This window comes from Sus scrofa, chromosome 7 (assembly GCF_000003025.6).
Source record: "Sus scrofa isolate TJ Tabasco breed Duroc chromosome 7, Sscrofa11.1, whole genome shotgun sequence".
Lineage (NCBI taxonomy): Eukaryota > Metazoa > Chordata > Mammalia > Artiodactyla > Suidae > Sus > Sus scrofa.
Window position 1 is genome coordinate 47,506,638 of NC_010449.5, and position 25,124 is coordinate 47,531,761.

Sequence of the window (25,124 nt, forward strand, 5' to 3'; positions counted from 1 at the left end):
AATACTGACATTAAAAATATTTTACCAATGTTCAACATGGTCAAAGTTTATAGTACCTACTTAAAAATAAATATGCAGATACTAAACCTAAATATTCATTTGCAGATTAAAACAAAATTAAGTCAAAAGAAAATGCCCCCAAATTCCAAATAAAGAGTAGTTTTTGACTATGTTTCAAGGATTCTCAGGGGTGGGAAAAGGGGAAGGCCCAAGTACAAGATTCTCCAAGCTCACTTGAATTAGACCCATTCTGTTTTTATATTTTGTTATACACTAGAGTTTCTGATTAAGATTTTATTTGAAGAAAAAAAAAATAAAAGAGGGTTCTACTGCTAGGGTTTAAAAACTTCTAAAGACATAAAAATCATACAGCATTTTATAAATTCCAGTTAAAAGATTTCCAAGTCATTTATACCTTGAAAAATTGAAGCCTCTCTCGATTTCTGCCAAATTCTACTTCTTGATTTTTTAATACTGTTTCAGGTCTAAAAAGAAGAACAGGTATTAAATGCATGTATTAGAGAAAAGACATTTCTAAGTCTTCATTATTATGCACTTACATAAAAACATATTTTAAAAATCAAGGAAGAACTGCTTTAAGTAACAAGTTGCAAGGACTTATTATTTTACTGGGTATCACAAAGCCACATCCACACCAGAGTCCTAAACTGTATTTAATATGCATTATTATGACACTTGGCTAAAATATTAAAAGTAGCATGGCAAGCTTTGCTGGATTTTCCTTAGCAAGGAATAAAGACGGTAAATAGCATGTATATTTCTACCCACTTGGCTCTTGTGCCAGTTAAACCAGGAGATGCTTGTTGATTATCCATATGCAGCAATGACAAAGAATAACGCAACATCATTTTAGTTTACAAACAGTGTTTGGCAAAAATCTTGTATTCATCTCACTCCAAATGGAAGGTTCTATCTTATGTACAAATAGTAGTTTATATGGATTACAAATACATTTTACATGAATTAAACGAAGAGATAAAAACAATTCAATGCCAAGCAGTAAACATAGTGCCATTTTTTTTGGAAGCTATTTTTATCTAATTGTTATTTTTAAAAAAATTATTTCTAACAGCTTTAAGTTATTTCACCTGCCAGATGGTGATTTAAGTATTGACTAGAATATCAATATAACTTAAATTATACATGCCCTCCAGGGTCCAGATAATTATAGCTGCTTAACTGTCAACTTTTAACAAAGATTACTTTAATAATTCATTGCTGAGTGATCATCTGTAGCCACAGCACATCTTAATGGGATTTTTCTTAGGACCTAAGGGAACACAGCTTTCTAGAGTCATTCCAATTATTTGACCTTTCACAGCACATACAGCTACAAAGTGCCATACATTTACTAGCTCATAACCTGACATCAAATTAGGGTGATTTCAAGTGTCAAATGTATGCTCCCAACACTCCACCCCTCAATTTCCTGTTCGAGTCTATAATTAGTACTTCACTGACGCATTAAAGTACATCAAAGAGTTACTATTTTCATACAGCCAGGGACTATAACATATCCCATCTTAATACTTAGTAATTTATAGAGTCAAAATTGAGGGAAAATGTTACACCAGATTGGAGTTTTAGAAATAAAACTACAGAGTTCCCATCGTGGCACAGCAGAAACGACTGACTAGGTTGTGAGTTTGATCCCTGGCTTCCCACAGCGGGTTAAGGATTTGGCACTGCTGTGGCTGTGGCGTAGGCCGGCAGCTGTAGCTCTGATTAGACCCCTAGCCTGGGAACCTCCATACGCTGCGGGTGTGGCTCTCAAAAAAAGACAAAAAAAAAAAAAGAAAAGAAAAGAAATAAAAACACACTGTCTTAGCACTTCATACTCTGCCAGTTATAAAAAGATGACCAAGAAAATCAATGATTTTTGAATCAACAAATCTTTTTCAGGAAATTAATTTCTGTATAAGACGAGATGTTATTCTCAAAAGTCAACACACCCCTAACAATTAGGACAACTAGGTAGGAGAAATGAGGACTTACATAAAACTGTCATAATCTGATGGCAAAGGACCCACAAATTATATTGAATTTTTAGAGAGGAGGAACAATTAAGGTCACTGTAACCTGAGGCTTTACAGAAATAGTGAACACAAAATTTAGAACTACCCAGAACCTGAAAGATCCAGTTTAGATACAAGTGAATTAATGTATTATTCCACACTTATGAAATAATGTGTTGATGTTATTCTGAGCTAGTCTATATCTTAAATGTGGTTTTATTGTTTTGTTTTTTGCTTTTTAGGGCCACAGTGATCTGGCATTGATGGACACAGCTGAGGTGTAGGCTGCAGCTCCAGCATGGATTCGATCCCTCGCCTGGGAATTTCCATATGCTGCAGGTACAGCTGAAAAAGAAAAAGTAAAAAAATACACATATATAGGGATTTCACAAAAGACATCTGCATAAATCATGTGCATGTGAATGGTACAAATTCACTAAAATAAAAAATTTACAGTTTAAGATATTTTTCTATTTACATTAGTTACAAAAATTAAATATATTTATAAAAAATTCTTAAGAAAAGTTTTCTTTCAAAGGAATAGAACTAAGTAATATATTTAGAGACTACCATTTTAATTAACTTTGCTCTTTCGGTGCAAGAGGAAGCACAGTAAGTATGAAGGCAACATAATAGGGATCAGGAAGAGAAGGAGAATAAAGGTGATTTCCTTAACTGAAAAATAGCCTGGCACTAATAAATATTTTAAAAAAACATCTCATACTCAGGCACTGGTTGCAAATGAAAAGGACACAGAATGGGTGTGTTTTCAATCTGCGAAGAAAATTTTCCTGAGTTTCGGCCTAGGTCTCCAGAATCACATGATCCTCGGCAGGCAGTCTGGCCTCTGCAGGGAAGCTTCTTAGGCTGAACTCTAAGTGGAGAGAGCTTTCCTGCTTTCTGTAGGTCACCACCTCCAGGATTTGGAGCATTCTGTATTGCACTATCGTTCCAAAAAAGGAAACAAAATAAAATTATTTAAAAGTGACAGAAATTTGGCTCTTCAAAAAGCACACACTAGCAATGCTACCTGAATGTAAGAACTGAATGTTATTCAAAGGTTAATGTCATTTAATTCAGGTTTCAAAAGCAAATCTCAGATTATATTAAAAAAAGACAAGTAATTTAAATGGAAACAAATAATTCTAAGTGCCTATTAAAATCATTTCCATATATTTCTTTAACAATTTAAAAAACTTTAGCCAAGTACTAAAATATATTTTTTTCATCTAACAAAAGAAGCTCAGAGTCACAATTTAATCTAGAAGGCAAAAACTCTCATGGGTTTTAATAAATTATAGTCTTATTTCATTACTCCAGAGAATGTAAAAGAAAGCTGGTGCGTGAAGACAGAATCACGTATTCTCTGGTTTGACTTTGGTCAAAGGGACCTTTTAAATAAAAGAAATTTATTTCAGAGGAAGGAAAACAGAGCTGTAGTAAGCTCAGTGCTTTCAATCACCAATTTAAAGACATTCACGGCTCACATCTTTAGGTTCTCTCTGGAAGGGAAGTGAGAAAACAAAAAGGAGATAAAGCCTTATTTCAGACATTTCACTCCAAAAAGCAGGTTGTAGGCTTATACATTTTTATAACATATGGTAGCAGAACATGGAACATATGGTATACAAACATGAAAAACATACACTGAGTTAAAAAAAAAAAAACAAAAAAAACCCAAAAAAACCTCACCAATACATAAACTTTTCAATAGTTTTTCTTTTGTATATTAGTCAACACCAAATGTAGCAAATTTTAGGCTGGACAAATTATCTTATTTCCTTTCTTCTATACCATACAATCCCAGTAAATTGGCTGTCAGTTAACTTGCATGGATGTCTTTATAAATATAAATATCTAACATACCATTTGTTGAAGTCAATCTGTAAAGAATGGTCAACCGTGAGATCTGTTGGACAGGCAGGATGGACTTTCTTAGGATCACCTCCAAGAGTTTTCACTGCCTCCCTCATAGCAGCAAAATCCACCATTGCCGGTATTCCACTAAAAAATAAAGGAATATCAACTTACAGTTCTAACTGTTCTTCTTATATATGCTCAAATGATCAACATGCATTTATTCATTTTTAAATTTTAAAAATATCCCTTTTTAGTTTGCAATCATGTTTGATAATTTACCAGTTATCCAAAGTTAGATGTATACTGGTTTAATGAAAATATTAAATATTATCTGAGAACTGGAGTGTTAAAAGGTAGATGTGCCAAAAACAATGAGATGATTTTTAGAGGCATAAGAGAACGTCAACTGCCTATAGAATTCTTTCTCTTGCCTTAAATTTTAAGATACCCTCTCCCTTTTCCACAGCTCCAACCCCTTCACTCCAGTGCCTTCTTGTCTCCAAAGCTATCCACTAAATATATGAATATAAATATACATCTCTAGTCAACTATATAACAAGCATTTACCAAATGCCTTCAGTGTGCTAGGCACCAATGGCACAAGACAAAATAAGGGACAATAACTGCTCTCAAGGAATTTGCAAGGAAGATAAACTAGTGATTATAGAATAGTATCTTAAGTACTATAGTGGCAGCATATACACGGTACACAGAGAAGGAGCATACAACCCAGATTTGGGTGATGGGTAAAGGGGATATTCTCATTTGTCTAGCTAACAACGCCTATGCCTCCTTCAAAGTCTTTCAGGTTATGGTAAATAGACTCTGGATTTTATCCTAAGTGGACGGAAGTCAACTGGAGAATGGGGAAATGATATGACCTTGATTAAATTTTTTAAATGGCTGCACCCACGGCACACAGAAGTTCCCAGCCAGGGACTGAATCTGAGGCGCAACTGCAACCTAAGCCACGGCTGTGGCCAACGCCAGATCCTTTAACCCACTGCGAGGGGCCAAGGATTGAATCCATCCACGCCTCTGCAGCAACCCAAGCTGCTGCAGTCAGATTCTTAACCCAATTAACATTTTTTAGTAGGAATCCCAATTAACATTTTTTAACCAAGTCACTTCATCTACCATGAAAATATAAGACTATACATTCCAAGTATGGAAGCAGGAGTATCAGTTAAGAGACTATTACAGTTGAGGTAAGTGAGAATGGGGCTAGAATCACGATGATGGTGGTGAAGATAGATGGTAAGAAGTATTTGGCTATCTCCATTTCAAAGGTAGAGCTGACAGAACCTGCTCACAGACTGGATTACATATTAAGGAAAAGATAGGAATTAAGGTTAACTTCTAGATTTTTACCCTAAACAAATGGGAGACTAAAGTGCCATTCACTAGGACAGAAAAACTGTGAAAGGAATAGGTGAGAGGTGGGCTGAGCAGTGAAGTTTTGAACAAGTTAAATTTGAGAAGCCTACTGACTAGGTGAAGATGACAAATAGGCAGTAAAGTAAAAGTAATTTTTAAATATATGGTACAAAAAAATAAGCGCCTAATTTTTAACAAATTTCTTCAGTTTAGAAAAGTCAACTTTTAAAAAATTTATAAACTAATCTTCGCAATTAAGAAACAAGAGAGCCATCAAGGAGACTGAATTTTAAAAAGGGAACACTGAAAACTTATCAATGAAAAATAAACCTATCACTCACGTAAAATCTTGAAGAAGAACACGGCCAGGGAAAAAGGGCACTTCAACATTGCTTTGTTTGGTTTTCCAGTCTAAAATGTTCATAACATCTTCCTTTTTCATTAAAAAGCCATCACAATTTCGCACAGCAGCTTCCAACAGGACCCGTATTGAGTAAGGCAGAACATCTGATTCAAGAGAAATCGCTATTAATAAGGGATAGTCATAATTACATATTGTAAAAATTACCGTAGCGAAATGTTAAAGACACAGATGCATTGTTTTCTTGAAAAAAATTTTAGTATAGTTGATAAGCAACAAGGATTTGCTGTAGAACATAGGGAATTACATTCAATATCTCATGGTAACCTATAATAGAATACAAACTGAAAAAATACACATAAGGGAAGCACTGTGTCATATAACTGAAACTAACACGTATTTTAAATGAACTTTACCTCAATATAAAAAAATTTTTAGGCGTTCCCATTGTAGCTTAGTGGGTTAATCCAACTAGTATCTATGAGGATTCGGGTTGATCCCTGGCCTAAATGGGTTAAGAATCTGGCATTGCCACAAGTGAGGAGTAGGCGGGAGGCTGTGGCTCTGATTCAACTCATAGCCTAGGAATTTCCATATGCTCTGGGTGCGGCCCTAAAAAAAAATTTTTTTTAATTTTTTTTAGTCTAGTATAACAGGGAGTGAAACACCATTCTTGTTAATACCAGGCTTTTTATAAATTTAACTTTCCTATATGTAAGCTGAGACCCAGAAAAAGCAGAGATAAAACCTTAAACAAGAGCTGTACTGATCTGGGCATATGAGACTGAAAAATACATTCAGGGAAGACAAAAACTGAAAAGCAGAGAAAATTAGAATTAAACACAGTAATGAAAAATCACTATTACGGCAAAAAATGGTTTAACTGTGTAAAAGTTAGTAACAAATTCAAAAGATTTTCATCAAAATTGGCTAAAGTTTAGGAGTTCCCATCGTGGCGCAGTGGTTAACGAATCCGACTAGGAACCATGAGGTTGCGGGTTCGATCCCTGCCCTTGCTCAGTGGGTTAACGATCCGGCGTTGCCGTGAGCCGTGGTGTAGGTTGCAGACACGGCTCGGATCCCGCGTTGCTGTGGCTCTGGCGTAGGCCGGTGGCTACAGCTCCGAGATTCAACCCCTAGCCTGGGAACCTCCATATGCCGCGGGAGCGGCCCAAGAAATAGCAACAATAACAACAAAAAAGACAAAAGACAAAAAAAAAAAAAAAAAAAAAAAAATTGGCTAAAGTTTAAATTCTCACACCGAATTCTGCCATATAAAACTATTTCCTTAGGACTTAAAAGGGAAGGCTGAGAGTTCCTGCTGTGGTGCAGTAGGTTAAGGACCCGGCATTGTCTCTGAGGCAGCGAGGGTTTGATCCCTGGCCTGGTACAGTATTCAAGGATCCAGCGTTGCCAAAGCTGTGGCATAGGTCACAGCTGTGGCTCAGATTCCATCCTTGGTCAGTCAGGGAGCTTCCATATGCCATGGATGCAGCCGGAAAAAAAAAAAAAGAGAGAGAAGACTGAATCAGTACATTAGCTGAATAAATCACAGCATACATAACAAATTACTATGCAGCTGTTTATTTTGTTTTATTTTTGCTTTTTAGGGTCATGCCCGCAGCATATGGAGGTTTCCAGGCTAGGGGTCAAATCAGAGCTACAGCTGCCAGCCTACACCACAGCCACAGCAACGCAGGATCTGAGACTCATCCACAGCTCATGGCAATGCCAGATCCCTGACCCACTGAGCAAGGCCAGGGGTGGAACCGACATCCTCAATGATACTAGTCGGATTTGTTTCTGCTGCACCACAATGGGAACTCCCACTATGCAGCTGTTTAAAGGAATAATGATCTCTACATGCTTATAAGAAGTGATCTTCAGATTACATCATTAAAAGAAAAAGAAGTGCAAAACAATGTTTACAGTATATACCTTTTTGGTAAGAAAGGGAGTAAAAAAAATATAAGAACATATATTAAATATAAAATTTAACCTATATAATTTAAAATATATTAAATATATATATTATATATTAAATATATAATAATATATACTTTCCTCCCCCAAAAAAGAACAATGAAAAGATAAAATAAAAAACCTAGTTTATGTCCCATACAGTATTTTGGTTGTATCTCCCTAGCGGGATATATACAAGGACAAAAAGACCACAAAGAAAACAAATTATATTCAGTCATCAGTACTGATACCATAATTTTGAAACTGTCATATATATAATGAGAACAAAGTAAAAAATACTTTGTTACTACGGCTGGGAACAAAGATTTAAGAGTAATGATGTATAAGTATAAAAAGAGAGTAGCTAAATTTTGAAAAAGTTACATTTCAATTGGTATCCTGAGTACAAACATGATTTTTTTTCTTTCTTAAAAATAGGTACGTACCTTCTATTTCTGTCAAGTGAAAATGCCTAAAAAGGTAACAATCCAATAGTGACGAACCCCTAACAACTCAGCTTGCTGTTTCTGAATACTATCCCGTTCTTAAAGAACCAAGGAGTTCTCCTTGTGGCTCAGCAGAAATGAATCCAACTAGTATCCATGAAGATGCAGGTTCAATCCCTGGCCTCGCTAAGTGGGCTAATGGCATTGCTGTAGCTGTGGTATAGGTCGCAGACATGGCTCAGATCCTTCATTGCTGTGGCTGGGTGTAGGCCAGCAGCTATAGCTCTGATTTGACATCTGGACCGGAAACTTCCATAGGCCGTAGGTGACCCGCCCCCAAAAAAGACAGAGTTCCTTGGAGAAGGAGTTGGTTCCATGTTTGGGAAAGGCTATGTATAAAATGAGCCTGGAACTTTGCGTCAGAAACCATGGGAACACTAATGGATCAATTTGAGCATCAAAATGAATAATGATTGTAATACACTGAAATATACCAAATACATAAATAATCCTTAGTTCATGAAGACGCTCTGGCTACAGAAGCTTATTACTCTGAGAAATGACAAATAAAGGGGGAGAAAAATCAATTATTAGTCTTGTCTTTCCTGATCTCAAGCAAGTAACCAAATAGTTAAGAAGAGAAAGTTCCTTGTTATAGAAGAATTACAGCTAATAAATGTAGAAGGGCAATGATGTAATTAGAAAAATCACCAATGTGCAATACCTAATGAAATAATGGACCTATATATATAATAATCATAAATGGATGCTAAAATCATCAGGTAATATTTTAATGGGGAACTTACAATGAATGGATCAAGCTGAGAACAACCATACCTGATTAAAAGTGGGACATTATAGGTATTATTTGCCTCCTGATGAAATAGGATATACAAGCACCAACTATGAAATGTTCTTTGCAAAAATAAATAGATACATAAATAAACCTGAATCTAAACAAACATCCAGCTCTAACTTCCAGTTAACAGGAAATATGGGGTATAGTACAACAGTAAAATGAAACCATGAAGAAGCAATCAAATCCAGAATGTGGTACATTCTACAGAATAAAGGATCTTGTTTCTTCAACATAAAAATGACATGGAAAAGGGAGAGAGGATGAATATTATAGATTAAAAGAGATTTAAGAAACACGAAGACCAAATGCTATGTGTGGATCCTATTTGGATACTGTGAGAACAAACCAACTGTAGAAATATATTTTTGAGATAGCCAAAGAAATCTGAATATAGACTGGGTTTTAAATCCCAGTATTAAGGAATTACTGTTAACTTAGCTATAATAAATGTACTGAGATTATGGTGGTGTTAAGTCTTTTTGTACAACAGAGACATATATTAGAGTACATTTACAGATTTTAAAAAATGATGGGATAGTTGAAACAAAAGACTGGCAAAACGTTGATAACTGGCTGACAAATATATGATGGATTATTATACCATTTTCAGCCCACTTTTATGCTTGCAATTTTTAAAAACACAAATTAAAGGTTAATGAAGTTATAAGTAAAGAGGATAAAGGACTATAGAATCAGAAACACTAGACTGAAAGCTAGTATTTGCTATTTACAATAGGTATGACCTTTGGAAAGCTACTCAAGTTGATTCATTTTCGCACTTAAAACGAGAATGCCAGCTATGTAACGGAGATGTGAAGACTCTCTTACCTCATCATCTATCTAGTACATGCAAAACGCTCAAACAAACATTATGACAAATAGTAGGTAATTAACAAATATTAGTTTCCACTCTTATCTTGTTTGAAAACACAAGCCCCCAAAACCAAGGGGGACTTTTTTTTTAATAGAGCATGGGGAAATAATGAGAAATAAAATATTATCATAGAAGCAAACACAAAAAATTAACTTCCTATTTGGTTAATTATTCTGGAAAAACAATATCAGGAATTTTTTTGTTTAAAGTATCTTTCTAGAAAGTATTTTGTCAGATTTCTAGTAAAAATAAACACGAGTAATTATCTCCACTCCCTCCTGAAACCCACTAAGATAACAGTAAAGAAAAAAAGTTAGGAGTTCCCATCATGGCTGGACTAGGATCCATGAGGATTCGGGTTCCACCCATGGCCTCGCTCAGTGGATTAAGGATCTGGCATTGCCATAAGCTGTGTGTAGGTCGCAGATGTGGCTTGGATCCTGAGTCGCTGTGGCTGCGGTGTAGGCCGGCAGCTGTAGCTCTGAGTTGACCCCTAGCCTGGGAATCTCTATATGCCTCCAGTGTGGCCCTAAAAAGCAAAAAAAAAAAAAAAGAAAGAAAGAAAGAAAGAAAAAAGTTATAAATCCACAGGAACAAAGAAATAGGAGGAAGCAAAACTAACAAAATTTTGGAAATTGGTTGGTTTGATGGTAATGGACTGAGCAGAATAGAGAAAGCTGAGAGCACATGTCTACATAGAGGAAAGACAATCAGAAACAAAGACCAGGAAACAGGATAGTCGGGATTTCTTAAGAGGAGTGTGAGAAGCTAGAAGGCAATATAACAATGCCTTCAAAATTCCAGGTGAAATCAATTTCCAAGCTAGAAATCTGTACACAGGTAAACTATCAATTAATCAGACAAGTTCACAAAAATTTACTTCTCAGGCACTCTTTCTTAGGAAACTACTGGGATAAGTTCTATAAAATAGGGAAATAAAGGAAAATTTTAAAACCATGAAATCTAGGAAATAGAATCTCTAACACAGGAAAGAGCAAAGACTCTTCCAGGGCAATGCTGTGTGAGCCACAGTGCAATTAGTCTCAAACGGAACAGAAGATGAAGTCCAAATGGGATGCTGCCAAAAGAAGGGGAAAAAATTGATAGATTTTACCTGATTATCCCAGGAGCAGTTTAGTTCTTTTGGAGAATTATTGATAAGGGCACAGAAAACCAAGCAAACAAAAAAAGACTCATTAATTCCGGAAAAAAAAAAAAAAGTTGTAAGAGAAATGAGATGCAATCATCAACTACATGGATTGGCTGAGAATATACAGTCATGATAATTTAAGCAACTGAAAAATGACTTAAGCAAAAATTATAACTATCCTATGAAGAGGTATATGAGATATATGTAGGAGAGAGGAAAAGTCCCAAATTCTCATTGGTGAGAGTCTAAAACTGAAAAAAATCAAGAAACAGCTATATAAGCAAGGCTAATAATATGGAGGCAATTACCAAAAAAGCCAAAAGAATTAGAAGTAATATTGCCTGCAGAGAATATTATTTGGGGCAGGGCTACTCTTTTGTTATAATTTCAGTGGTCTCAGTGGTTTTTAACTCTATCATTTGAAGATTAGTATTAAAAGTGATTTTCACGTAAGAGTGCCCTAAGAAAAAACAAATCACAAATCACTGTCATTAAGGTGCAATAACTTGCAGATTTGTCTTATTTCATAGTAACTACTAGAGGTCTACAGCAAGGGAAGATGCAAATAAACACCCCCTTCTCCTAAACAAAAATAATTTATTTCTTATTTCTCTCTTGGTAGCCAGCCTCTAAGATACCAATAATCTTTTTTCTGCCAGGATCTGGACTTCCCCTGCAAGCTGCCCAGAGTTACACATTGAGCTGCTGCTGCTTCTGCAAGCCCCCCCACATGGCCCATGTACTCTGAAGGGCTCCTGCCCCTGCCAGCATCTGTTCTCTTAATACACGCCCACACTAGCAGTTGCTGGTTGCCTAGGTACCTGCCTGTACTCCAAAGGATGGCCTACTGCCTGTCCAGCAACTCCAGACTGGCTAAACGAGCAAACTTCTCTGCTAATAAGCTGAACCACACCTTCTCCAATGAGGTTTGAACCTCTTCCAATTTGTTCTTCCTGGAGTATTGTCAGCCCTATAGTACCATATCGAATCTCCTTACATCTTACAATTACTCTTGCATTACAGTTAGTCATTATTTATATTAAACTTCCCTCATTCTATCTCCTGGTTGGACTGAAACTGCTACAACATAATAAAGCACTGTACATACATATTTTCCATTACTAAACTGTGTGCTTTCTTCAGCACAAAGATGCTATCTTAGTCCTCTTTCACTTGCCAGAAACAAGTGAGTACTCAATGTTAGCTGAATGAATTAAACAGCACTGTTGAGAGATGCCATGTACCAAGCAAAAAACTGGGCTGGATTAATACTGCCTCTTCTAATCAGCAATTTGCAGAACCCTATGAATCTGGGAAGCTAATCCTCTGAGGATAGGTAATGAAAAAGACATGTGGGGAAACAGAACAAGCTTGTAACTTAAACTGAAAAAGTATGATAATTTATGCTATCACACGCCTGAAATGAGTCACTAACAAAATATACATATTTTTGATCAATTACGATCAATTACTCAGTGGAAGATCCAACAGGTGGTTCAGGCTTTAAAAAAAGATGCTGAGGTCAGTTATTTTACATGGGAGGCAGCTGATGAAAAGCATATCCAGGTTCCAAGGCCTGCAGATCTTACCAATTAAAGCTAATTGGCTGCTACTAAGATTAGGCAATAAATGTAACTCTCAGTGCTGAGGTCACAAACTGTTGACCTACAGACATGTTTTGTTTGTTCTGCAGGATTTTAACATTTTAAAGTTTAATTGCCAATGTTGAAAAACCAGAGACTTTTTACAGAAAAGTTCCAATTTCTGGCTTCTGAAGTATCACAATTTTACAAGTCCAACCCCACCTTTCTGCTGGAACTGAGTAGCACCTACTCCTTTATATAAGGCATCTGCTCTCCTGTTTGCCACAATTCCAGCCAGGGCCATTTCCCTTGTTTAAGGAGCTTCTACAGCCCTTGTAAGCATGAGCATGGAATCCCCATTGTAGGAGTTTCACAATCATGGGTTTTGACATCACAGTTTATTTACTCAATTATTTATTTGCTTTTTAGGGCTGCACTTGCGGCATAAGGAGGTTCCCAAGGCTAGGGGTCTAATCAGAGCCACAGATGCTGGCCTATGCCACAGCCATGTAGCATCCAAGCCTCATCTGCGATCTGCACCACAGCTCACAGAAATGCCAGATCCTTAACCGACTAAGCGAGGCCAGGGATTTAACCCGCAACCTCCTGGTTACTAGTCGGATTCGTTTCCACTGCGCCACAACAGGAATCCTCATGGTTTATTTATTTACTATCACAAAATTTTAAGTTTCTCCTCTATCATTTACTAGGTAACGGTACTTAGCAGGGGGACCTTGGTCAAGTGAATAATAACAGAACTTATCTTACAGAATGGATATAGTAAATAATCAAGAAACACTAGCAATTTATTACTGCCATTATTAAGCTGGGCAAAAGAATGGTGTGGGGGGGGCAGGGGGAGTGCTGGTCTGAAATCAGAAGATTTGAGTCTTAAGACCAACTTTCTCACTTAGAAGACATGTGACCTTAGGCAAATTACTCAGATTTTTAGCCTCATTTTCTCAACTGCATAAAACTGTCTTCCCTGCCTAACACAAAGCAATGTAGTGAAGACAGATGATGTAAAAGGGTTTTATTATTTCTTAAAAGTGATAATTCCATGTTTAAACAGTAGATAAAGAAACTACCCATAGGAGATAGCAGTGTTAACTGGCTTTAGTTATATAAATATGACAGAGAAATACACCAGACTGAAGGAAAGGGGAAACACTCAAATATTCTAGGTGTGCCTGAAGCCCCAAGGAAGTTATCTTTGGAGTCCAGACTAGGAGAGCGAGTTAACTGGTAAGAACCTGCCAGAGTAGCTATAGGGTAAACTGAAAAACCTTGCTCAAGACCAAGAGCCTAGAGAAAAGATTAACTGTTCTAGAAGGACCTGTAACCCCAGATTTGAGAAAGGATTAACTAATGCCCATGCCTCATTAGAGTCAAGGTATTGTTTCTAACTGGAACCAAGTTAAATGGAACTGATTTCCAAGAAAGATTTTTTTTTTTTTAATATTGCCATGGAGAGTATAAAGAAAGCAAAAAGAGAAAACAGATTCTTGCTTCTTTAAGCTTGTTCTTTTTCACTCGCTCTAAAGAAAACTAGGAAAATAATATCTATCGTTGATAAAGGTACAGAAACTCTTCTCTCCTGCTCCTGGTAAGCATCTGGCACATTTGCTAACATAACAGACATCCTGCATGGTGCCTGAATGGACAGGGCTCAGTGTCCCACTGCTCCCTGGCTATAGCAATGAAGCAAGAGCCAATCCTTTGGCAGGTCAATGACCAACAGCCTGGTGGAAAAATACACTAGGACAATTAGATTCCTCTCTCAGGAATTTGCAATCAGGACAGAGACTGAACCAGAAAGTTAAGAACTAAGCTAGAGACAGAGGTTGCCATTTGTAGCATGTATAAAGTTATAGGCTGAAGCAGCTTGTTTACAATGAAGTAAAAGGAGCAGAAGAGGGGGGGGATCTGAAGCTCAGAGAGAAAATAAAGAATTCCCTCAACTCTGGACCATTGCCCATTTTCTTGAGATATAGCCACATTTCATTTGCCTGGGAGCTCTGTATCATTAAAATAAATTTTTCTTTACTTGAGCTAGTGGGTGTCTGTTTTCAGCTACCAAAAGGACCTAATCTAGAACAGAAATTGTCTACAACAGCAGTTAAAATCAACAGTCCAGTGGACAAAATGTGGAGGGTTGGCAAGTACATAGTTGTAGACGAAACAGAAATCATGTTAGGTAAAAGTACTCCTTACAAAAGTCATGTATTGCACGTAAGCACCACAAGCAAACCACTTCATTGCTTACCTAACTTCCAGCCCTTTCCAGAGTCCTTGGAAGAGACAAGATGAGAAAACATGGACTTGTGTGCCTACCAGCAAGATAATTGACTGGCAATAGATGCCTGACTTGCCCAGCTAAACTGTGGGTTAACTATAGGTTAAAACAATAGGTGAAAAAGTCATCTAGATATACAAACAGTTTTAACTGACTGGTGAGTCAAGTAGTGGTTATGCTGGGTATTAACACAGTATCTAATAAATAAAGTGAGCTGGAGAGAAACAGGGATAAAGAGAACAGGCAACCTCTAAGGGACAAAAAGAATGGCCTCTGGCTTAGAAATTCTAGTTCCCATAAGCCTAACTGTGCTTTCTTCCTTTGCATTTGGATGTCTGGAAACTGCAACAGCATGTTTTCTACTTGAGTGCTGAATTAAGTGAGTTTTTGTTCCTTATACTCAAGGGCAAAGACTGGAAAAGACAGTATACACACAGTAAAAGTAAAAAGTGCCTGAAGGGGGTGGAGGGAACAACACTTTCAATCCAGTAATTCTATATAATGATAAGCTTGCATCAAAATTTATTATACACACATAGCAGCTTTATTTATAAATAGGGAAAAGCTGGTAAAAACCTCAATATTCAGAATGTATACATGTGTCACCTTGCTGTGCAGAACAACACTGCAAACCAGCTATAATGGAAAAAATAAAACTCAGTATTAAAAAAAGAAAACCTCAATATTCAAAGATCTGCTAACTGAACTACAATGTATTCATCCTAGCAATACTGTGTAGCCATTAGACGCTATAGATAAGTACAGGTACCCATTTCCACTCAAACTCATGCTCCCTGACTGAGAAACCAAGTAGATCAGATAGCAAGGGGTACTGTACTCAATACGGAAAGATGTTAATGATATATTAAATTTTAAAAAGGTTACAAATATATATATACTGTATTTTTGTTGAAGTAGCATATTTATATATATTTGTACACACACACATCAAATGAAACCTTTTCTACAATGCCTGTAATGTTTTTGTCTTTGATTTCCAATCCCAACCTAATTTGTAACAATCATTAAAAACTCTCCTGAAAAATTAAATACAGATTTCTTTCAGAGATTCTAAGGTAGGATTTGGAAAACCAAGTTCTAGCTGTACTATAGGACTGAGCAGCACTATGGTTAAAAGGCAAGCAGTTAGGATGTAAAAAATAAAGGGTGGGAAGTTCCTGTTGTGGCTCAGCAGGTTAAGAACCAAACTAGTATCCATGAGGATTTGGGTTTGATCCCTGGCCTCACTCAGTGGGTTAAAGATCTGGTGTGGCTGTGGCTTAGGCCGGCAGCTGCAGCTCCAATTCAATCCCTAGCCTGGGAACTTCTGTTTGCTCTGGGTGCGGCCCTAAAAAGAAAAACAAAGGAGGCCTGAGGCTTAACACCAGCTGAAGGCACTCTTGCCCAACAAGAGCTACTCTCTAAAATGTTTCAATATAGCTGGGCCAGTCTCTTCACTGTCTCCCTTTTAAATCATTTTCATTTGTTTTTCACCATGCTTGCTGTTCATTCTAATTCCCTGAAAACTGACTGTCCTCTATGAGCCCCTCTGTGTAACATCAATTCAAGTCTTAATTCCTTCAGAAAGCAGTCTCTGACTATTCCAGGCAACAGTGATTTTTCTTTCTTGCAAACAGGTGTATTTTCAAATTGAGATCTATTTAAGAGAGACACTCAAAATCTCTAAGGTTGTAGTCAATACAATGGAGTGCCAGACAGGAAGCTCCAGGTCATTAAAAAGGCATTTTGCCACAAGCAAAAACATGTAAGATCAAAATGCACTCAATGTTGGAGATGCTGTCGTGGCTCAGTGGAAAAGAATCCAACTAGGAACCATGAGGTAGGGGGTTTGATCCCTGGCCTCACTCAGTGGGTTACGGATCTGGCATTGCCTTGAGCTGTGGTGTACATGGCTTGGATCTGGAGTTGCAGTGGCTGTGACGCAGCCTGGCAGCTACAGCTCCAATGAGACCCCAAGCCTGGGAACCTCCACATGCCACAGCTACGACCCTAAAAAGACAAAAAAAAAAAAAGGTAACTGCACTAATAATGAGCCCAATATTCAAAACAAATAAAATGAAATTTTAAAAAATTTTTTAAAATTAAAAAAAAAAAAAAAAGGGGAGTTCCCTTTGTGGCTCAGTGGTTAACAAACCCAACTAGTACCCAAGAGGACATGGGTTCGATCCCTGGCCTTGTTCAGTGGGTTAAAGATCCAGCGTTTCCGTGAGCTGTGGTGTAGGTCACGGACTCGGCTCGGATCCTGCGTTGCTGTGTCTGTGGTGTAGGCCAGAGGCTGCAGCTCCAATTCAACCCCTAGCCTAGGAACCTCCATATACCTCAGGTGCTGCCCTAAAGGAAAAAAAAAAAAAAAAAAAAAAAATGCAGTCAATGTGCATAACGTGTCCACTTCCATATGATCCTTGAGTATAAACTTGGGAAGCAAAAAGATAAAATGGCAGTAAAAAAGCAGAAACCAAATAAGTCGTGTTGCATTCTATTTAAAGACAAACTTAATACAGGAAGGTATTGTTAGTGAGGCAGATAGCCTAGGCTAGTTCACTCACTCACAAGCATTTCACCCACTCACCCCTTGCCTTTCTCTAGTGCAAATGCAGGAAAGCTAATAGCCATCTTTTTTTTTTTTTTGTCTTTTTGCCATTTCTTGGGCCGCTCCCACGGCACATGGAGGTTCCCAGGCTAGGGGTCCAATCGGAGCTGTAGCCACCAGCCTACGCCAGAGCCACAGCAACACGGGATCCAAGCCGAGTCTGCAACCTACACCACAGCTCACGGCAACGCCAGATCCTTTAACCCACTGAGCAAGGTCAGGGACCGAACCCGCAACCTCATGGTTCCTAGTCGGATTCGTTAACCACTGCGCCACGACAGGAACTCCTAATAGCCATCTTTTAACCTTTAAAGCTGAGAGTGGCAATGACATTTTGACCAAGTAGATATAGACAAAAGCTCCTGGGGAGGGCTGTTCTTCCCGTTTTGCCCTTCCGGCTGCCTGAACATAATGCCTGGAGGTAGAGCAGCTATTTGCAACCCAAAAAGTGAAAGCAAAACAGAAAAAAGGGAGAAGTCTAGGTCCTTGCTGACATATGACACAGGTGCTATACAATCCCAGTATGTCCACATCCAGATTTCTTTATATGTGAGGAAAATAAACCCTGTCATTGTACAGTAGGTTTCCCATTCCTTGCAGATGCAGATGTTCCTGATTCAGTTAGCAGGGAGCTTGGAAGGGTGTTCTCAACTATCTTTCCTCCTCAACACATAAGACAGTGAGAACACTTTCTCTCCATTAAGCACTTCACTGTATACTACAGCTGCGAGCCTCAGCCTGGCAGGCACCAGAACATGGGAAGCAGAAAAGAAAGTTCTGCTGTTCGCCAAACCATGGCGATTACCAAAGCAATGTCTCCTAAACGCATCTCTGGGAGGCCATTCAATCTGGTCCTTCCAAAAATGAAACAGGAATTTTTGGTTTTCTACTCAAGTTGCTCCTCCTTTCAAAGTCAGTTCTTTCAAATTTTATTCCTTACTAAGTATTTACTAAGAAATTTAGGTAATTACTTAATAAACCTCTCATAAAACCACTCTGTTAGAAAAATGTCGTGAGTTCCCGTCATGGCTCAGGGGTAACAAACCCAACTAGTATCCATGAGGACCTGGGTTAAGTAAGAATCCAGTGTTGCCGTGTGCTTCGGTGTAGGTCAAAGAGGTAGATTAGATCCTGCACTGCTGTGGTGTAGGCCGGCTCCAATTTGATACCTAGCCTGGGAACTTCCACATGCTGTAGTTATGGCCCTAAAAAGACAAAAAAAAAAAAAAAGTTTTAACCCCACAGAAATAAAAAACCAAATTTTTGCCTTAAAGACACTTATACTTACAGGTGTACTATTATTATTTATCATGGTTACAAAAACCCTGGTACTCTGGAACTCAGTTCTGTACAGATGCCCATGACAGCTTTTTTGCAGGGGTAATATAGCTCTGAAATTATTAATCACTCTTTTTTTTTTTTTTTGCTATTTCTTGGGCTGCTCCCACGGCATATGGAGGTTCCCAGGCTAGGGGTCTAATTTGAGCTGTAGCCACCAGCCTATGCCAGAGCCACAGCAATGCGGGATCCGAGCCGCGTCTGCAACCTACACCACAGCTCATGGCAACGCCGGATTTTTTGTTTTTTTTTTTTTTTTTTTTTTTTTTTGTTGTTGTTGTTGTTGTTATTGTTGCTATTTCTTGGGCCGCTCCAACGGCATATGGAGGTTCCCAGGCTAGGGGTTGAATGGGAGCTGTAGCCACCAGCCTACGCCAGAGCCACAGCAACGCGGGATCCAAGCCGCGTCTGCAACCTACACCACAGCTCACGGCAACGCCGGATCTTAACCCACTGAGCAAGGGCAGGGATCGAACCCGCAACCTCATGGTTCCTAGTCGGATTCGTTAACCACTGCGCCACGACGGGAACTCCTAATCACTCTTTAAATGCATTTTACAGTTGTAGTTTCCTACTATTTTCTGCATTTGGGAAATATCTTCAAGTAGGCGCATTTCCACAAATTATCCACAGAGGAACTTATACTCAACTTTAAAAAAAATCCTCATGTATGTTCTTTTACTTTATTAAACTATAAAATTTGGACTAAGAAACTTCCCAGCCAGAATCATTAGATATTTGAAAGAAGGGAAATAAAAAATCCTTCTAGTAGATAATCAACCAAGCTGTTCCCTTTTTAAAATGAATACAAACTCATTATCAGTGAAGAGCTAAAATAAATGTGAATGGAAACTACATGGCATTAAGAAAATGACCAATCTCTCTTAATGCTAATCCCAGCAACTAAACATGCAACATGAAGGATTTGGGTAAACTGTTTACTTATCTATTTTTGGCCATACCCACAGCATATGGAAGTTCCCAGGCCAAGGATCAAATGAGCTGCGGTAATGTCAGATCCTTAACCTCCTGCACCACAGTGGGAACTCCTGAACTATTTATTTTTTAAATGGCAACCTAATTCTAAGATAGAGATATTCACCAAAATACACTCAATATATATTTTCTCACAATGTACAAGAAAACACTGCTAATGGCAGTCTAGAACATTTATATCCATTAAAACCTACAGAAAAATCATGAACACAATCTTAACACAAGTTTTTAAAAAAAGATTAAGGGAAATGCTCCCTCCAAAACTGCAATCGATTTGGCATTTATCTTTTCAAGTAGTTTTCACTGAAAAGTCTGAATAATCTAAATCACTCTTCTAAGCAGGCCTTCCCTTCACTGGCCTGGTTGAGAAAGGTACTCAGTTGTCAACAAAGTCAAGACTTCCATCCAGTACTCTGGGGTTCCGCCAAATTCACTCTTCTTAGACTTCAGTGAAAGGTTTGATCCTGATTAGGCGCCTGCAAAGGTCTGCCAAGAGTTCTGGTGCACAAGCCTGGGCAAATCAGGCCCTGGTGAACAACTCAAACCAGTGGGCCCTGTTGATGATTCCTATTCAAAGGATAGCAGATCAAGAACTGTGGGCACTAGAGTTCCCGTTGTGGCACAGTGGTTAATGAATCCGACTAGGAACCATGAGGTTGCGGGTTCCATCCCTGGCCTTGCATTGCCGTGAACTGTGGTGTGGGTCATAGACGTGGCTCGGATCCCGCGTTGCTGTGGCTCTGGTGTAAGCTGGCAGCTCCAGCTCCGATTAGACCCCTAGCCTGGGAACGTCCATATGCGCAGGAGCGGCCCAAGAAATGGCAAAAAGACCAAAAAAAAAAAAAAAAAAAAAAAAAAAGAACTGTGGGCATTGTTCACTTGAAGAATTAAAATATACATTTAATAGCTCTAAAATATCACCAGTCAGGTTTCTGTTGTTTTTTAAAATTGTATTAGTAGTTTCTTTGGGGGGAAAAATCATTACTACATTAACTTAGAGTCTAAATGAGAAGTAAGGTATGGGCTTACATCTTCCTCAAATAAAAGCTGTCCCAAGAAGAGTGTTTAAAATGTTACATATATGTGTAGATGTACTGCTACAACATGGTGGAAATAAATTTACAATTTCTTCAACTCAGCTCAACCACTGCATTTTTATTATTAGAATCTAAACAAACCCAAGAAAATTTAGGCAACATTACCATACTTGGTGCCTCCAAGTCTAGGTACATTGAAGAACTTCTTATGTGAACTGTCATTTAATGTTTCAATAAGGTACTCAAAGGCATATCCTGAAAAAAAAATTATACTTCCATTAAACACAGATACAAAGGACCTTTATTCAAACAAAAAATAGCTAGAAATCAGCTTTGTCCAATAAAATTTTCTGCAGTGGTCCAAAAGTTCAATTCTTTGCACTGTCTATCAAGGTAGCCATTAGCCACATGTGGCTATTAAGCACTTGAAATATGGTTACAATGAACAGAGTTTTAAATTTTAATTAATTTAAATCGTTACATGTAGCTAGCGTCCACTGTATTGGATAGTATAACTCTAAACCATGACTCTTCTCGAATTAAAAACTGGTAAAATAACTCTTGAAATGTGATAACAAAGAATACCTAGAAAGGGACAATAAGAATTATTTATAAGAAGTATAGGTATATTTTGTGAAGACCTGCGTAAATACAGACAGGACAATTTGAGAACCGTCACAACTATAAGAATTTTTTTAAAAAAATAATCAAAAGACAGATTTTTACACTGTAGTCAACAACGTGAACAAAATCAAAACCAAACCAAAACAACTTATCAGGTCAGACCTTAATAGGTCTTAAGACTAAGGGTAAAGGTGAAAAACAAAACATCTGGGTATATTAGCATGTCTTCCTGGTTTTGCATGAATTGACGCTTAACTACAAAGACCCAGGGGTCTCCTGCGAATGTACCCCAACTCCTACATTCTTGAAGTAGTGGGGAGGCAGCCTTGAGGTTAAAGAACATTCAGAGCTTTTGTGCAGACTCATTGCGGTGGGTGGGCAGGACCCTCAACATTGTTCGGACCTTGCTCGGAAATGAGAAGCAATAAGCAGAGCTCACTTTGGGGGAATACTAAATGTTTTTCCTCTTTTTTATTGAGGAGGAAGCTAAGAAGGTGGTTGGGGGTAGGGGGGCGGCGGAGGAGACCCAGAGCTGCAATAAATGGTCTGGGAACTGATTAACCAGTGTTCGGCCTTGACCGCCCCCCACTCCGCTTCCAGAGGCAAAGAGAGAGGGAGTGACTTGAGGCTGGACAGCGGAATAAACAACTATCTGCGAGAGACCCAACCAAGGAGACGCCGGCCCCCACCCTCATCTCTTACAAATGGGGGGCGGGGAGAGGACGAAAGTGGGCCTCTCCCTGACCGTAGTGCTAAGTGAGGAGTACCAAAAGACTCTGGAAGGGGCCAACAGGCTGACGCCGCCACTGGTCGAGGCCAGCGGCGGAGCGGACGGGCCTGATGGGGTCACGCTGCGGGGCGAGGGCGGCGAGGCCGGGCTCTCGGGGCCTGGAAGCAGAGAGTGAGGCCCATCAGGCAGGCCTTAAGGGAGCAGGACCTGAGCCCAGAGGGCCCGGGAGCCGGCCGAGTGACTCCAGGCGAGAAGCAAAGGACCCGGAGCCCGGGAAGCGCGCGTCTCCAGCTGCCACATCCCAGGGGGCGGACTGAAACTAACCTGCACTTGGGGCGTCCATCGCCGGAGACCATATTATCCCTGCGGGGAGGGGGCCCGCGGGGTAAGGAGGGGGAGGCCGGGCGGGGAAAAAGGGGAGGAAGGCAGGCGGACCCGCAAGGGAAGAAGGAAAAGAGCAGTCTCGCGCAAACACCGCGAGAGCCGCAGAGTCGACCCCAGGTCTAGGTCTGAGCTCGCGGGATTTGCCGCCCAACTCTCGCGAGATCATCGGACGTGGAGACAAAGAAAGAGAAGGGGCGGAGCCAGCGAGAAGGCGATTTTTTGCGCCTGCGTCCCTGTTCTCGCGATCGGACGCTAAGGCTGGAGCGGCTGTATCTTCCACGGCACTAGCTTGGCCCTCCTAGCGATCCGTTACTAAGTTGCGGCTTCAAATATCTAATTGAGGTTGTGAGATCCAGCGGTGCAAGGGCTCCAGCGGGATATCCAGCGGTGTGGGGGAGGGAGGAGTCAGAATTGCTACTCCTAGGAAAAACAGCCTAAGGCGAACCCCTTTCACCAGAAGATAGTCTCAGGCTAAACCTGTCGTATGTGTGGCCTGCACGCGTGTTCTTGGAGAGGGTGACCGGACTGATCTGGCATGTAGGAAGCGCTCTAATTGTTGAATGAATTTTCCTTTCACCCCTGTAGCTTCATTCTCTCCTTTTCCACACACTCCTTCCCATGGGCAGTTAATCATGCTAAAGTCTCCATCCCGCCTCCGCCTCCGCTCCTCTAGTACCTGCGTTCTCTGCCGCCTTATCTCCTGTTGGCAGCCAGCTTTCCAGAGAGCGCTGGTTGCGCTCTCCCTTCCCCTCCCACTCCTTATCCCTCTCCAGTCTGCTTTCCACCCGCTAGAAACACCTCTGGTCAAGGACAGCCATAACCCCATTCGCTAATCACACGTTTCTCAATCCTTATTCTCCTTGATCTCTGCCCTTGTTGAGAAATATTCTTCCATCAGTTTTTGTGACCTCAGATGCTACTTGTTTTTCTTCCTATCCTTAAGGGTGCTCCGTCTCAGTCTCATTTGCAGGCCCCTCTTCCTCTGCCCAGCCATTCAATGTACTGGTATTAAATATATCCCAGGGCTCTGGCCTTGCACTGTTTTCCCGGCGCATCTCACTCTCTCCTTTGGCTTCAGTTATTAGTTATATGTTCTTATTTACCAGTCTACCTCCAACCCAAACACATCTCCTAAGCCCAGAGGTGTCCCTGAAACCCAAACACATCCCCTAAGCCCATAGTTGTATATTCTAGTACCTATTGGATGACTCCATATCTCACAGGCACCCCAGACTCAAAATCTCCAAAACAGAAGTCATCATTTTCCCCTTAAAACCCTTTACTCCTTTAGTATTGCCTGTATCAATGAATGGCACCACCAACCCCTAAGTTACCCATGCCAGACACAGACACACCATTTTTCTCTCTCTCTTTTTGGCAGTGTCTGTGGCTTGCAGAAATCTCTGGGCCAGAGATCAAACCTGCGCTACAGCAGCGAACCCAAGCCCCAGCAGTGACAACGTGGGATCCTTAATCTCAAGGCCACCAGGGAACTCCCACAGAGACATCATTCTTGATCCTGTACCCTCTACCCTAATCACTAACCCAACAAGCCTTGCTGAAGCAAACCCCAGTATAGTTCCTCTATTTATGTGCCTTTCTAACCATTCCCTCGGCCACCACCCAGGTCTAGATTTGAACATATCCTGTCTAGATGACTGACAGTCTTCTCAAAAAGACCCTGGGACATGAGTACTACTGTAATTGTCATTTTCATGATAATGAGACTGAAACTCTGCGAGGTTAAGAAACTTACACAACATTGCTCAGCTACCAAGTGACTGAGTCAGGGTTCTCTCTGGTATCTCATACCTATTGTTTGTACCTTTTCAGGAAACTTCCTTTAGGCAGAATCACTTCTCCGTCACGCTGTAGTGTCTCACTTGCTGTTCTTCCTTTGTGGAACACTGTGCTGTGCCCTGTCCTGCTACTACTCAGTCTTCAGGCCTTAGTCCAGATATTTCCTAAAGAAAATACAACTCCACAACCCCCAGTTTGGCTTGGGAATATGATGAAATGCTTCCTTATCTTCCTATATATTTCAATTAGAGCACTTGATTGTAATTGCCCACTTACTGTATTCTCCATATCTTTGTTAGATGCTTGTAGTTGCATGCAAGAGAATACCCAACCAATGGGAGCTTAAATAATACAGATCTGTAATTATCTCACACGATAATGTCCATAGTAGGCAGATCCAGGGTTACTGCAACAAGATCAATAACACCATCAAAGACCCAGGCACATTCCTTATTTTGGCCCCATGCTCCTCAACATATTAATTTTCCTTCCTCAGACTTGCTGCCTCCCGGTTGCAAGATGACTGCATCATACAGAAAAATTATGTTGTCTTACAACTTCCAAAAGAGGAAGGGAAAGTGGTGCAGAGCGCCCCCCGCCGTCTTTTTAAATCAGAGAAGAAAATATTTTCCTAAAGATCCTCCACACACCTCTTACTGACCAGAAGTTAGACCAGTAGTTCTCTACCCTAGCAAACCCAATACCCTCTTCCTACAACGTACAATTTATAATGTCTCCTTTACTATCCTGGCATGAATTTCACAGATAATATAACCCATACAAAGCAATAAAATAATCTA

The 25,124-nt window shown here is 39.6% G+C and overlaps 1 protein-coding gene across 1 annotated transcript in view; it reads right to left on the minus strand.

Annotated features, from left to right (window-relative positions):
* IREB2 (iron-responsive element binding protein 2) overlaps positions 1–22,562 on the minus strand; it is a 47,661-nt gene extending 25,099 nt beyond the window's left edge. The window contains 6 exon segments of the mRNA NM_001167781.1: positions 416–485; positions 2,761–2,979; positions 3,903–4,040; positions 5,615–5,780; positions 20,952–21,041; positions 22,465–22,562. Of these exon segments, the coding sequence (NP_001161253.1) occupies positions 416–485; positions 2,761–2,979; positions 3,903–4,040; positions 5,615–5,780; positions 20,952–21,041; positions 22,465–22,483 (702 nt within the window). The 5' untranslated portion in view covers positions 22,484–22,562.